Here is a 14,970-nt window from a genome sequence, read left to right as displayed (position 1 = left end):
ATGCAATAAACTCAGTCTATTTCAATCCAAGAGCCTCTTGTAGTTAGATCAGGAGGGGGATTTTCTCTAGCACATCATGACCAGGCAGGCCCCTGAAGGAGGAGAGTGGGAGCAGACCCACAGGTAGTGAGGGGCAGATTCTGTTTAGCTGCACCCTCAACAACATTGACCTTGCTGCAGTTTGGATTCTCCGTCAGCCCTATTCTTGGCCATTACACTAGAGTTACCTTTAGAATTATCTTTACCCATTGCAGCTCACGTTTCCTTTGTCAGGATCTCTTTTGTGTCAATTCAGTGAGAAGAACATTCAATTAACTCTCTAGGAAGCAGTGACCAACAGATTACAATGTGAACCTGAGAAAGCATCCTCCAAACCCACGACTACTACTATCCAGAAGGACAAGGCCAGCAGATACATGGGAACACCACCACTAGCACAATTCTTCCAAGTAACTCACCATCCTGATTTGGAAATATACTTGTTCCTTCACTGTTACTGGGTCAAAATCCTGGCACTCCTTCCCTAACAGCATTGCAGGGTTACCGACACCAAATCGACAGCAGCACTTCAAGAAGGCAGCTCACAGGAACCTTAAGGACAACTGGGGATTACCACTGTCACTTCAACAAAAGAGAAGATTATGTCCAAGTGTATTTCACAGAGGCTTGGAGATATATAACATGGAAACAGACCATTCAATCCAACTCGTCCATGCTAACCAGATATCCCAACCCAATCTAGTCCCACCTGCCAGCACCCGGCCCATATCCCTCCAAACCCTTCCTATTCATATACCCATCCAGATGTCTTTTAAATGTTGCAATTGTACTAGCCTCCACCATTTCCTCTGGCAGCTCATTCCATACACGTACCACCCTCTGAGTGAAAAGGTTGCCTCTTAGGTCTCTTTTATATCTTTCTCCTCTCACCCTAAACCTACACCCTCTAGTTCTGGACTCCCCCACCCCAGGGAAAAGACTTTCCCAATTATCTTATCCATGCCCCTCATGATTTTATAAACCTCTATAAGATCACCCCTCAGCCTCCGACACTCCAGGGAAAACAGCCCTAGCCTATTCATTCTCTCCCTGTAGCTCAAATCCTCCAACCCTGGCAACATTCTTGTAAAGCTTTTCTGAACCCTTTCAAGTTTCACAACATCTTTCTGTTAGGAAGAAGACCAGAATTGCCCGCAATATTCCAACAGTGGCCTAACCAATGCCCTGTACAGCCGCAACATGACCTCCCAACTCCTGTACTCAATACTCTGACCAATAAAGGAAAGCATACCAAACGCCTTCTTCACTATTCTATCTACCTGTGACTCCACTTTCAATGAGCTATGAACCTGCATATCAAAATCTCTTTGTTCAGCAACATTCCCTAGGATCTTACCATTAAGTGCATAAGTCCTGCTAAGATTTGCTTTCCCAAAATGCGGCACCTTCCATTTATCTAAATTACACTTCATCGGCCACTCTTCACTCTGCCATGGGCGAATTATTTTTACTTCATCCAGGGCATCACTGGCTGGCTTAGCATTTGTTCCCCATCCCTAGTTGTCTGCATTCACACAATGGTGCCCCAGACAGTTTCAATCCTGTTTCACACAACAGTCACCAAAAGGCACTTCCCAGCGTTGCTAAACCAGGCTTCAAAGACACCAAAGTGCTGGAGAAACTCAGCAGGTCTGGCAGCGTCTGTGGACAGAGAAAGAGTTAACGTTTCAAGGCCAGTACAACCTCTTTGGCTATGTTTCTACTTCCGATTTTTGGAACACCAAGTGCAGCTGGTACTGCTCCTCCTAGATTGAGTTAATGGCACAGACTCTGGAACCCCATGGTTGTGGTCTGTATGTTTTGACTAATGATTCCCAGCAAACAGCAGAATAAATGAGGTACCTTGACAATCTGTGTTTCTGTCCATGAAATGTTCGCATACCTGCACAATAGCTTCCATTTCACAAGCAAACAGAGAAGCTAACATTTTATAAATAATTACAGATCAAACACAGAGATTCACTCTTGCCAGTACATTCATGCTTCTTGAAAATCATTTTGATTCCAAACATTGGAACTGAAAAGTTGGAACTTAAATCTCCAGCCTACTGTCACTCATCATTTCTCAAGATTAAAGTGCTATTTCAAACAAATGATTGCAACTCCTTGCTCTTGAAATTGAAGAATAAAGCCTTATTCATTGCATATATAAATTTTTTATAGAGCACTACTGACTCAAACCAAATGAGGAACTAACAGCGTATCACTAATAGCAGAATGTTTAGTCTCACATAATTATCTTTCTGATGAGAAAACACAGTCTGAGGCAGAGTTATAACCTTCTGATTACCAGACTGTGTTACAGTCAACTCCGTTAATTAACATAATCTATCTATAGTTAGAAGCTCCAGAGCTAATGGCTAACAGATTTGTTGGACTATTATCTACTTAAAAACATGTGCAAAATACATCAGCTTAAAATTCCTACATTGAGATTTAAAATGGAAAACTAAAAACATCAGAAGTTATTCTAAGAAACATCATACTCAATGGATAATGATGATTCATTTAATTTTGTACTGATTAGAGTTTAATGCAAAGCTATTTTTCTGAACGCTACAGAATTTTAGAAAAAATACAAAGAGCAGAACTGTTCCTGTCCAAACATTGAGGTCAATGTAAAACCACACAATTTAGTCTGGAGTGAGGAGTCACACTGCATATTTACTCTGAATAGGCTTTCTGGGCTGGATCTTTAAGCAGGGGTCAGAGATCAGAAAGAAGGGGAGCTAGTTCTGGGTCATGACTCTGTATGTGGTGCTTACAGTATGGCCGCATGGATTTTCAAAGTTCAGCCAATTAGAGATCAGGGAGAGACTTCACCATCCAAACATTGGCTCAAGAGAAGCTGCTGATCAGGAGATAGAGAGGGAGAGATAGGGAGCAGACCATGTCAGAGGGACAGCAGCCATGGCATGGGAGGGGAAGGGGAGGGGGGCAGGAGGATGCAGGTTTGGAGACGGTGGTGGTTCTTCATGTAATCATCCTCAAAGCAGTAGAAATTGTTAAGATAAAACTCAGGCACGGATTAGTCCCAGTTCTATTTTATGAAGTTTGAACATTTTGTTTATGTATTAAAGGTAATGACAATACAGCCTGCTTACACAATAATTTATAATAGTACATATTATTCTTTCCCCTTTCATAAATCATTTATTTTTAATTTTCAATTCATTGCTGAACATTGAGGGTTAAAACCAGAAAATACGTTTCCACACTTTGGTTTAAAGTCTCACCATCAGTTGCCCTGTGATTTATTCCCCTCTCTGCCTGCCAACATTTGTGTAAAAACTCCAGTTCTATTTTCTAAATGTGGACAAGTTAGATGTATTGTACATAGCAGCCAAATAATACAACCCTTCAAATATCATTTTCAAAATAATTTAGATGCCAATCTGTTCCTCAAGGTTTTAAATCAACGTAGACAGGGCTATTACACAATATTAGCAAATACAACAGGAATTGACGATTCAGCCCATCGAGTCTGCTGTCCTATTTGATATAAACATGGCTGAACTCGGCCTTCAAATCCACTTTCCTGCAGACTCGCCATGTCCTCCAGTTTGAGGAGATCAAAACCTTTCTACCTCAGACTAATACTCAATCCCCAGGGAAGAGAATTACAAACATTCCCTGTTCTTTGGGTGAAGTTATTCCTCCTCATCTCTATCTGAAATATTTGATCCTTTATCCGAAGGCTGATTGAGAGTCCGCGACCTGTGGAAGTTCTCTCAGCATCTGCCTTATTGAGGCCCTTCAGAATATTATAAATGTCAGTGAGATCGCCTCACTTTCTTCTAAATTCCTGAGATCCGAGTCAACCTCTGATCATAGATCAACCTGCTCACATCCCCCTTAATGAGCTCCACTGCACCACCTTCAATGTAAGAATATCCTTTCTCAAACTGCACTCAGGATTCCAGGGACTCACCAAAACAATGGGGCAGAACTTCTTTATTCTTGTACTTCCATCTCATGCAATAAAGGCCATCATAGTATTTGCGTTCCTAATTACTTGGTCGACCCCCCATGCTAATTTTGTGTTCCTTGTAGGAATGCACAAAACTTCCGTGGACATCAAAATTTACAAATATTATATTTCTGTTATTGCAACCAAAGTGAATAACCTCACACTTCCCCACAATGTACTCCATCTGCCACCCTGATGCCCACTCATTTCAGCTGCTCTCTTCACAGTTTACCTTCCCACTAAACTTTGCATCATCAGCAAACAAAGATCCATTGTTCTCAGCCTCTTTGACAGCCCTCCATTAGTCATGGCCCACCAGCCTGAAGATGTCCCAATCATTCGGACTCTCTGCCTTTTCTCAATGAAACGATTCTCCTTCCCTGCTAATACTGTATATTACCCACAGCTCCAAAAACCCTTATATAGTACATCAAGGTTTTGAGCTGCACCTAGTCAAATGCTGTATGGAAATGGAAGAATGCTACGTCTCCAAGTCCAGAAAGTGCTGGGAAAACTCAGCAGGTCTGGCAGTATCTGTGGGAAGAGAAACAGAGTTCATGATTCAAGTCCAGTGACCCTTTGTCAGAACAGTTTTTGTTTCAGGTCTCCAGAATCCATAGTTCTTTGTTTTACATCGATGAGTATTTCTGAACTCATGAAAGGTCACAGACGGGAAACATTGACCTTGTTTCTCTCTCCACCAATATTGCCAGGCTTGCTGAGCATTTCCAGTATTTTCCAGCATCCACAATTAACACACTCTTTTATTTGGAATGCCTGGCAGCTGCTTATTGTGGAACAAAGCCGAGAGACAATAGCGAGAATGAACATGAAACTTATTTTCTCACCATATGCATAACCAATTAAGCTGCTTGGGGAACAATACATCAACTGAACGATTCGTGTGGAAGAGTTTTTAACAGTACATATTCATTTTCCAATCTTTGGTGTGGCTTTTAAAGACTGTCACATATGGTATTTACATCTTGAGGTTTTGTGACTATTTTGCTTTATCATTTTATTTGAAAAGCCAGAAGAATAACCAGGAGGATTTAAATATTTCTGCATCTAGCAAGTGCAATCCTTCCACTCCTGTGTAAACGTGGACAACTCACCCTGCCATTTCTCATTACCCTTAACTTATGCCTATAAATCTCACACTTTGAACCCAGAGAAAAGTTTGCACCAACTTTCCAAACCAAAGGGCATCTAGCAGGATAATTCTGGGACTTGACGTCCCGAGATTCTGGCTGGGAGTCACAACAAATTACTGGACCACCAGCACTGATGTACTTGACTACAGTATTGGTTCCAATGTAATTAGGCTGCAAGTTTTTGGCCAAAGATTTGGGATTTGTACTGTTCTCTGCTTCAACTATTTTACATGGTTGAACAGTGGCAGACTTGAAGTTGCATTCTAACTCGAGTTCAGAGAAATACAAAGGGCAGCGGTCCAACACACCACAACAAGACATTCCCAAAGGTTTTGTCTTATTATTTTAAATGGTACAAGTCCATGTTCTTTCAGAATGTTGGGTTTTTTTTTAAATCATGGAACTTTTGGCCCGGATTCTCAGAAATTTGCCAGAATTGAATCTCAATAACAAACAGGTTTTTAACAGCTTTAGCTTTTCTGCAATTAAATTTTCTGAACATTCTTTAGTTTACAGATGCAAAGCACCTCATTGGTAACTATTATTGGTAGCTATCATTTCTCAAGTAGAGAAAGGTCGAGGCATGAGTCATCACCGATTATTGCATTAATAATGAAAAGAGTTTCTTAGATTACTTAGATTACTTACAGTATGGAAACAGGCCCTTCGGCCCAACAAGTCCACACCGACCCGCTGAAGCGCAACCCACCCATACCCCTACATTTACCCCTTACCTAACACTACGGGCAATTTAGCATGGCCAATTCACCTGACCCGCACATCTTTGGACTATGGGAGGAAACCGGAGCACCCGGAGGAAACCCATGCAGACACGGGGAGAACGTGTAAACTCCACACAGTCAGTCGCCTGAGTCGGGAATTGAACCCGGGTCTCAGGCGCTGTGAGGCAGCAGTTCTTTTCTGGAAGTTGCATTATTTAAAAGCAAGGTGGATGCAGGAAGATTCCTTTTCTCCTGAACCACAACCAGGAGACATCATCTCAGTGTAAAGGGTAGATCATTTTGGATTAAGATGAAGAGAATGTCTTCATTCAGAGGGTGGTGAATTGCTGGAATTCTCTAGCCCAGAGGGTTGGGGAAAATCAACTGTTGAGTATATTGATGTCAAAAAATGATAAATTTCTCGATATTAACGGCTGAATGCGGGAAATTGTGCTGAGGGAGCTATCAGCCATGACCCAGAACAGCACAGCGAGTTCGAAGGAATGAATATTCTTCTCCTGCTCCTTTGTTTCTAAGTGAGCAATAACAGGAGGAAAAGGCTATAAACAGAGGAAAATGGAGAAAAACATTTGAGAAGTCTTGATGAAGAAGGTTAAATAAGTTACCAGCTTACGTATGTACAAGTTGGAAAGTTAGATAAGTTACATATTTAACAGTGAAAGCACCTAAGGGAACATGTTGAAGTGAGAATTAAAGTATGGTGGGTATAGGCATCAGAAAGTACAGCTGCTGAACTTGGGGGTGAAGCGATTTATGCAAAAAGATGATCTTTTCCATTTGCACCAACTCAAACATCAAATGATGCCAGCAGGTGGCACTCTTAGAACATGAGCAGAACCAGCCAGCCATCGAGCACAAACCGTGCCCGCATTTATCACTAAAATATAGTTCAACACCAGACATGTTGTATAACCCAGTGCCAAGTCCTGTTGTTTACTGATAACTAGCAGCAATATCTCAGTTTGCAAATTCTAATCTCTCTGAATTCAAAATAGGTTCACGTGACCCTTCCTTAGGCTTTCACCTTTTGATTGTGGAGCAAGGATAGCGGATCTCAGCACCTCCAGTCATGTTTGTCAGTCGCTGTGCATGCTCTGTGCAATCACCTCAGCCATACAGAGAGCAGTGGACAGCATGGTGGCTCAGTGGTTAGCACTGCTGCCTCACAGCGCTAGGGATGTGAGTTCGATTCCACCCTCGGACAACTGTCTGTGTGGAGTTTGCATGTTCACCTTGTGTCTGCATGGGTTTCCTTCAGGTGCTCTAGTTTCCTCTCACTGTGCAGATTGGAGGGGAATTAACCATGGGAAATTGCCCATAGTGTCCAGGAATGTGCAGGTTAGGTGAATTAGCCATGGGAAATGCAGGGTTATGGGGAATGGGATGGGTCTCGATGAGATGCTCTTCAGGATGTAAGTGCAGACTCAAATGGGTAGAATGGCCTCTGTCCACCCTATTGGGATTTTATGTTTCCAGGCACACACCACTTGAATGCATCCCAAAAACATCAGCTGCGCTCCCCCTGCCCCCTCCCCGAATTGGGAAAGAGCTTTCTCTGCTCAATTCCATCATGTTGTGTGCCAACTGAGCCAGGGCATAATGGAACAGGAAATTCTACTTCAAGGTTAACTCGACGTTTTATCACACCAACACATTATAGGTTTCCAAATCTGAACTTTCTTGAAAACAAATGTCCGTTCAAAATCCTGGAAGACCTGCCCTTAAGCCTCTTCTCAACAAATAACACTCACATTACACGAGTGCCGGGCAATCACCATTTCCCACAGAGAATCTAACCATTCACCTTTCCATTCCACAGAAGTCCCCTTTTAGTCATGTCCTGGGAGAGTGGGGGGAGTGGGTGTTACCAAACATTAAAGGCTTAACTAGAACAGCCATGTACTGTGGCTATAAGAACAGGCCACATGCTTGGAATGTGGTGCTGGAAAAGCACAGCAGGCCTGGCAGCACCCGAGGAGCAGGACAATCGACGTTTCGAGCGGTAGCCCTTCATTAGGAATTATTTTGGGCATTAGGAATCATCCTGATGAAGGGCTAATGCCCGAAACGTCGATTCTCCTGCTCCTCGGATGCTGCCTGTCTTGCTGTGCTTTTCCAGCACCACACTCTCAACTCTGATCTCCAGCATCTGCAGTCCTCACTTTCTCCACGTGCTTGGAATACTGTACTAACTAATCATTCCCTCACTCCTCAAAGCCTGCCCACCATCCAACAAGGCACAAGCCAGCTGTGTGATAGAATACTCCGCACTTGTCTGGATGAGTTCAACTCCAATAACACTTAAGAAGGTTGACACCATCTGGGACAAAGCAGTCCCCGCTTGATTGGCACCACATCCAGCACGTTCAATATTTATTCTGCTCATCACTCAGTGCACAGTAGCTGTGATGTGAACTGTACTGAAGATGGACTGCAGCGCCTCTCCGAAGAGCCACTGACAGTACCTTCCAAACCTGAGACCTTCACCTGTGAGAAGACCAAGGCAAGCAGCAACAATAGAAACCTCAAGTCCCCCTCCAAGTCACTCACCATCGTACCTTGGAAATATATTGCTGTTACTTCACTGTTGGTAGGTCAAAATTCCTAAAAACATTGCAGGTGTATTTACAGCACATGGACTGCAGCAGATCACCATCACCTTCTCAAGGGCAACTAGGAACAAGCAGTAAATGCTGTTCTTGCCGGTGATACACATGTTTTGCATGATAACAACATGCTACAGATCCTCAATATAAATGTTATCATTGAGAGAGAAAGAGGAGCTTCAGATTGAATCAGAAATTAACTCCATGCATAAAGTTATTGGGATTGGATCAAATGGGGGTAAATATTCACTCTTTATTATCTGCTTTCACACCAGCTTTTGGACAGGATACTGTGACAGGATACTGTCAGTAATTGCTGTGATCTCTCAAAAGACATGGCACTGAGATTATATAACTCGGGATGAAATTACTTAGTAAATCAGCAGCTAAAAAAAACCACATCTTTAATTTTCATAGATATTTAAATCTATTTTACTGAGGAAAATCATTCCCCCTGCTCACTGCAGCCAGTCAGATAGCTAGTTTCAAAGAAAAAATGCAATGTGGCTACATTTACTTTGAGTTTGATTTGGAAAGGAAGAACAAAGAACTAACATTTATGTAGCATCCTTTGAACACATTGGAGTATTTTACAGCCAATGTGCAGTCACTGTTGCAAAGTGGGAAACGTAACATATCTGGATCTAAGCTGTCAGCTCAGATTTCAAGATATTCTGTATTGCACATCTGTAAAGTTACTACAATAAATATGTTCTTGCTAATAGGACAATCCGAAATGGATGCACCATTATTGATTAAATATAGAAAGTAAGAGTTAATCTTACAGTTTTTGGGTTAACTGCAAATTCCTTCAAATTTTCCAGAGGGATTCTTGCCATAAGGTCCAGTGAAATTTCTCACTGTACCTCACCAAACACACCTTGTTATTTACCTAGCCGCTCTCTGATCTGTCTATCTCCATGTTACTATGCTGCATCCCCAGAACAACCCATCATTCAGCAACTATTCACCCAATGTCCAGCTGCCCTGGTCTTTTAAAAGGAATGCCATGTCCCCAAGTGAACAGTGGCATTTCCTGAAGCTTCGTCAAGAATGGGGTCTGAGGTGATGTCGCGATTCTGTGCCAGGGATCAGAGCATCCCAGTCAAGGGAGGCTGCAAAGGAGAAGACCCTTCCCCACAGAGGAATGGCAGAGGCCTTCTCAATGGTCCACAGGAACAATCGGCAGTGTCGTATAAAAGGTCAATGACCTTTTCCGATTTTGCCACAGATCTCACCGATGCCCAAGTTGATCTAAGCCCTGTAAGAATCTGGCCTAGATGTCCATCTGAAGTTGAAAACTGTGTGCATACAGCATTTCAAACACCTGGAATAATAGCAAATCTAACTCACTCTAACTTGAGAATCCACAGCTAGTGATTGAAACAGTTATCTCTAACAGTTGGGTAGGTTTCACATCTTCTCAAATTTGTTAGGCCACACAATGAGAGGTGCCAACTGGTCATATGATCCTGAAGGATTAATTAAACCAACTTTAAGCTGACAATGGTGAAGATGCTTTTACACAGCGATCTCCAGGATCTTTCAATGACCCAAAGCACTCCAATGTTAAAAAATACTTCTAAAGTGTACTTGCTGTTTTAATGCAGGCAAACATAACAACTAATTGACACATAGCACACTCCTGCAAGCAACTCAGAAAATTACGCACATAATATGCTTTTTTGATGCATTGAGATCACCGGGACAGTCGAAAAACTTCCCAGCTTGTCTCCAAATGGTGATGAGGAAATTTCTCTCTACTCTAGTTTAATGATTCATTCAAAGGATGGCACCTTGAACAGTGCAGCATTCCCTCAGTCCTGCACTGGATGTGTCAGCCTTCGTTATGGAGTCAATTCTATGGAGTGGGGATTGGCAATATGATTTCCCTGATCAGGAGTGAAAATGCCACCCACTGAGCTAAGAATGTCAGCTGAAATCAGGAACAGTAGCTGAATGTTCTCCATGAATATTAGAGTCTATGAGAGATGTTCAGAGGGACACGCGGACAGAGGGATGTAGATGATGCTATATTTAAGCTTGCATGTCAAGGGAAAGGTTTTTTTTAACAATGCGCAACGTAGAAATTCTTAACTCTGAAGACTGTGTAACTAGTAGCAACAATTTTCATCATTTCAACTTTGCATCCAGTGATAATATAACAACCAATAATGTTACATGTAACACAGGTCAAATACATTACAAAACAATCCTTACACTTGAATGCCACATCCAGAGACAAGCACATTCAGATGATATCCATTGGTTATTTTATTTGATGATATGAAACAAAATAGATTAAGGCCTGTATCAGGATGGACAAAAGAGTGTTACGTACATTGAGTTAAAGCACTAATATCACCAGCAGCAGATTCTAAACCAGAAATAGTTTCTGGGAAAACACTGCACCACAACTGATCTGTAAACTACTACAGGGGGTCTGTTATTCAAAAACATTTTTTAAAAAAGCTACATTTTCAACTTTAAGCCTCAAGATAATATGCTGCAGATATTAACAGAGGAACACCGTTTGCCTGGATTTACTTTGTTCATTATATTCAACAGAAGAATTAATTAATTCAAAATTAAATAAATTAATGCCATTCTTTATTTAATGGACAAAGGATTTGGCCATGGAATATTCCTTTGTTGTTCAAAGACTAGTAATGGTCCAGCAAATCTGTGTTATACTAAAAAAAGGTTACATTAAATCTCATATCGTTCTTAATATGTTCAACCTGGCATTATTCTTCCAATAATGAGCCTCATGACAGAACATTTGCTTCCAATTTTTCCAACTGATTGGCAGAAAGGATAAAAATGAGAGCTTTTCAATCCTACCTCAAAGCAGTACCTAAGCATACAGTAGTTGTTAAATATTAGTGATCCTGCAGGACCCTTATGGAGTTGGAAACTCACAATAATAAAACAAAATCCTGAAGCAAGATCTAAAACTACCTTTTCTCCTTTCGCACCAACACGGCCAACTTCACCCGGTTCTCCCTGTAGGAGGGGGGAATGAAAGTTAAGCAAAGCAAAAATGGAATGGAAAGCAGTCACATGTGAGAAGGACTATTGATGAACAATTGTTACATTTGTCTTCTGCATCAAAAATACTGCAGTGCAACTGAAATCCCACACCAGACCAGTCAATATCAATCAACAAATCTTTAACCTGTGGGATCTAATCAATAGGGGTCAGAGATTAGAGGGTTGGGGGTGAATCTAACTAAAACTTAGAGAATACTGAATGGCCTGGACAGAGTGGATGTTGGGTAGATGTTTCCATTGGTAGGAGAGACTAGGACCTGAGGGCACAGCCTTAGAGTAAAGGGAAGACCTTTTAGAATGGAGATATGGAGAAACTTCTTCAGCCAGAGAGTGGGGAATCTAAGGAATTCACTGCCACTGAAGGCTGTAGAGGCCAGGTCATTGAGTGTATTTAAGATGGAGATAGCTTCTTGATTGTCAAGAGGATAAAAGGTTACGGAGAGAAAGTGGAAGAATGGGGTTAAGAAACTTATCATTCATGATTAAATAGTGAAGCAGATTCGATGGGCCAAATGGCCTAATTTCTGCTCCCATATCTTATGGTCTAATGGGGCAGAATTCCCATTTGCTAATGTTGTGCATTTCCTCCCAGTTGTAAAAAGGGCTAGTTTTGGAGTCAATACCAAGTGCATACAATGATAACAATCTGGTTTATTGCCTATCCAAAGCTTTGACCCAGTCTCCCGCGTTGTTTTTACAGGTACATGAGAGAGGTAGGGGCCAGGTCAACGCTTGCAATCTACATTAAAGGGTCAGAATTGGGTTTTAATTGAAGCTATTGGCCATTTCCCCATCAGCTCTGCCCCCACTCTGTGGACTGCAGTGACCCTCTGGCTGCCTAGAAAATCCTGCTCTAATGAGGTAGGCAGAGCAGATGGATTCGCTTCACCCAGAATCCTCTTCTGGCCCACCCAAGTCCTCCCCACTCCTCTCTCAGGCCACTCTCCAGCCTGTCCCCCAGAAGACTACAAGTTTTCTCTTGATGCCAAATGGAAGTCCAGTTGTCTCTACAATGACCAATTAAATACAATGAGGATTTTAAATACAGGGAGCAAGTTGAAATTCAATAAAGAACATCATACCATTCATGCTTTAAAAAGGTTAATCTCTCGGTATTATTGAAAAAAAGACATTTTATCAAAGTTTCTTGCCAAGTACCCATCGGGACAGTTTGTAGGAATACCAATTTAAGGGAAAAAATGTATACATAACAAGAGGAAAGTGCTGAATATCAGTAAGTGGGGTCTGTTTGGTTGAGGTGTTGCCTTGGAGACTGCACCAGGTAATGACAGCTGTCAGTTACCTGTCAGGCTTTGTTTAAACTTTAAACCAGGTTGGCTCTATTTGATGAAAGTTGGCAAAAGCTTCGACAAATTGGATCTTTTGTCAGCAACTGTCAAGTTCTGTATGATCAAACAACTATCTGTACATCCCCATTTCTGTTTGTTATGGACTGACATCCTGCATGGCTTCAACCTTCAATATCTGGTGGCTTAGAAATGACAGCAGCTTTTTAATTATACTGTTTGAACAGTTCTTTAATATTAGGTAACTGTGTTGGAGCGATCACTTGAAAGCAACATTCAGCCAAATTCTCCTAGTTTCAAGGTTTCTTAATTTCTATAACCTTTCTACTTGAACTTAAACTGTGCAATTTAAGCAATGAAATTTCTTCATAAATATTATTGAATAAATTGCTCCTTTCTAAAAAAAAAATTACTGCATTAACAGCATTGGTAATCGTCACATAAGCAGTGGTTGACCAAAGGCGGGATACAGCGGGAGAGAGTGAAATGAGTTCCAGACAATGTATAACAGCAAAGGCAATGTGAAATATGCAATTTCAGCACAACTGTGGGTAGAAGGTGGCATCTGGGCAGAGTTCCTTGTGAATTTTATGATGCAACACACAGGGACACATGCATTAATCCCAATTTAACTGGAATGCAGCAAGTCAACACTTACAGCACATAAATACCCTCACTATTAGAGTCAAGCTTGGTTTGAAATTGATTGGTTTGATTCAGATTAGTAGAAAGGCTAGTTGATTAAGACAAGACAGAGGAGAAAGTGAGGACTGCAGATGCTGGAGATCAGAGTTGAAAATGTGTTGCTGGAAAAGCGCAGCAGGTCAGGCAGCATCCAAGGAGCAGGAGAGCCGAGGTTTCGGCATGAGCCCTTTTTCAGGAATGAGGAAAGTGTGCCAAGCAGGCTAAGATAAAAGGTAGAGAGGAGAGACTTGGGGGAGGGGCGTTGGAAATGCAATAGGTGGAAGGAGGTCAAGGTGAGGGTGATAGGCCGGAGTGGGGGTGGGGGCGGAGAGGTCAGGAAGAGGATTGCAGGTTAGGAGGGCGGTGCTGAGTTCGAGGGATTAGACTGAGACAAGGTGGGGGGAGGGGAAATGAGGAAACTGGAGAAATCTGAGTTCATCCTTGTGGTTGGAGGGTTCCTAGGTTCATCCACTTTACCAACAGCTTCCACCCCGACGTCAAATTTACCTGGACCGTCTCAGACTCCTCCTAGACCTTTCAATTTCTAACTCGGGCAACCGAATCAACACGGACGTTTACTATAAACCGACTGACTCCCACAGCTACCTGGACTACACCTCCTCCCACCCCGCCCCCTGTAAAAACGCCATCCCATATTCCCAATTCCTTCGTCTTCGCCGCATCTGCTCCCAGGAGGACCAGTTCCAATACCGTACAACCCAGATGGCCTCCTTCTTCAAGGACCGCAATTTTCCACCAGACGTGATCGACGATGCCCTCCACCGCATCTCCTCCACTTCCCGCTCCTCCGCCCTTGAGCCCCGCCCCTCCAATCGCCACCAGGACAGAACCCCACTGGTTCTCACCTACCACCCCACCAACCTCCATATACAGCGTATCATCCGCCGTCATTTCCGCCACCTCCAAACGGACCTCACCACCAAAAATATATTTCCCTCCTCTTCCCTATCAGCGTTCCGCAAAGACCACTCCCTCCGTGACTCCCTCGTCAGGTCCACACCCCAACCTCCACTCCCGGCACCTTCCCCTGCAAAACTTGCGCCCACACCTCCCCCCTTACTTCCCTCCAAGGCCCCAAGGGATCCTTCCATATCCACCACAAATTCACCTGCACCTCCACACACATCATTTACTGCATCTGCTGCGGCCTCCTCTATATTGGGGAGACAGGCCGCCTACTTGCCGAACGTTTCAGAGAACACCTCTGGGACACCCGGACCAACCAACCCAACCACCCCATGGCTCAACACTTCAACTCCCCCTCCCACTCCCACTCCACCAAGGACATGCAGGTCCTTGGACTCCTCTGGCCTATCACCCTCACCTTGACCTCCTTCCACCTATCGCATTCCCAACGCTCCTCCCCCAAGT

At 42.8% G+C, this 14,970-nt stretch overlaps 1 protein-coding gene across 1 annotated transcript in view; it reads right to left on the bottom strand.

Annotated features, from left to right (window-relative positions):
* The window catches only part of col13a1 (collagen, type XIII, alpha 1), a 230,775-nt gene that overhangs the window by 54,258 nt on the left and 161,547 nt on the right, over window positions 1-14,970 (bottom strand). The window contains exon 23 of the mRNA XM_060854140.1: window positions 11,495-11,539. Within this exon, the coding sequence (XP_060710123.1) occupies window positions 11,495-11,539 (45 nt within the window). The remainder of the gene's footprint in view (window positions 1-11,494; window positions 11,540-14,970) is intronic.

This window comes from Hemiscyllium ocellatum, chromosome 43, assembly GCF_020745735.1.
Source record: "Hemiscyllium ocellatum isolate sHemOce1 chromosome 43, sHemOce1.pat.X.cur, whole genome shotgun sequence".
NCBI classification, from domain to species: Eukaryota; Metazoa; Chordata; class Chondrichthyes; order Orectolobiformes; family Hemiscylliidae; genus Hemiscyllium; species Hemiscyllium ocellatum.
This window is presented reverse-complemented; position numbering and strand designations above follow the sequence as displayed.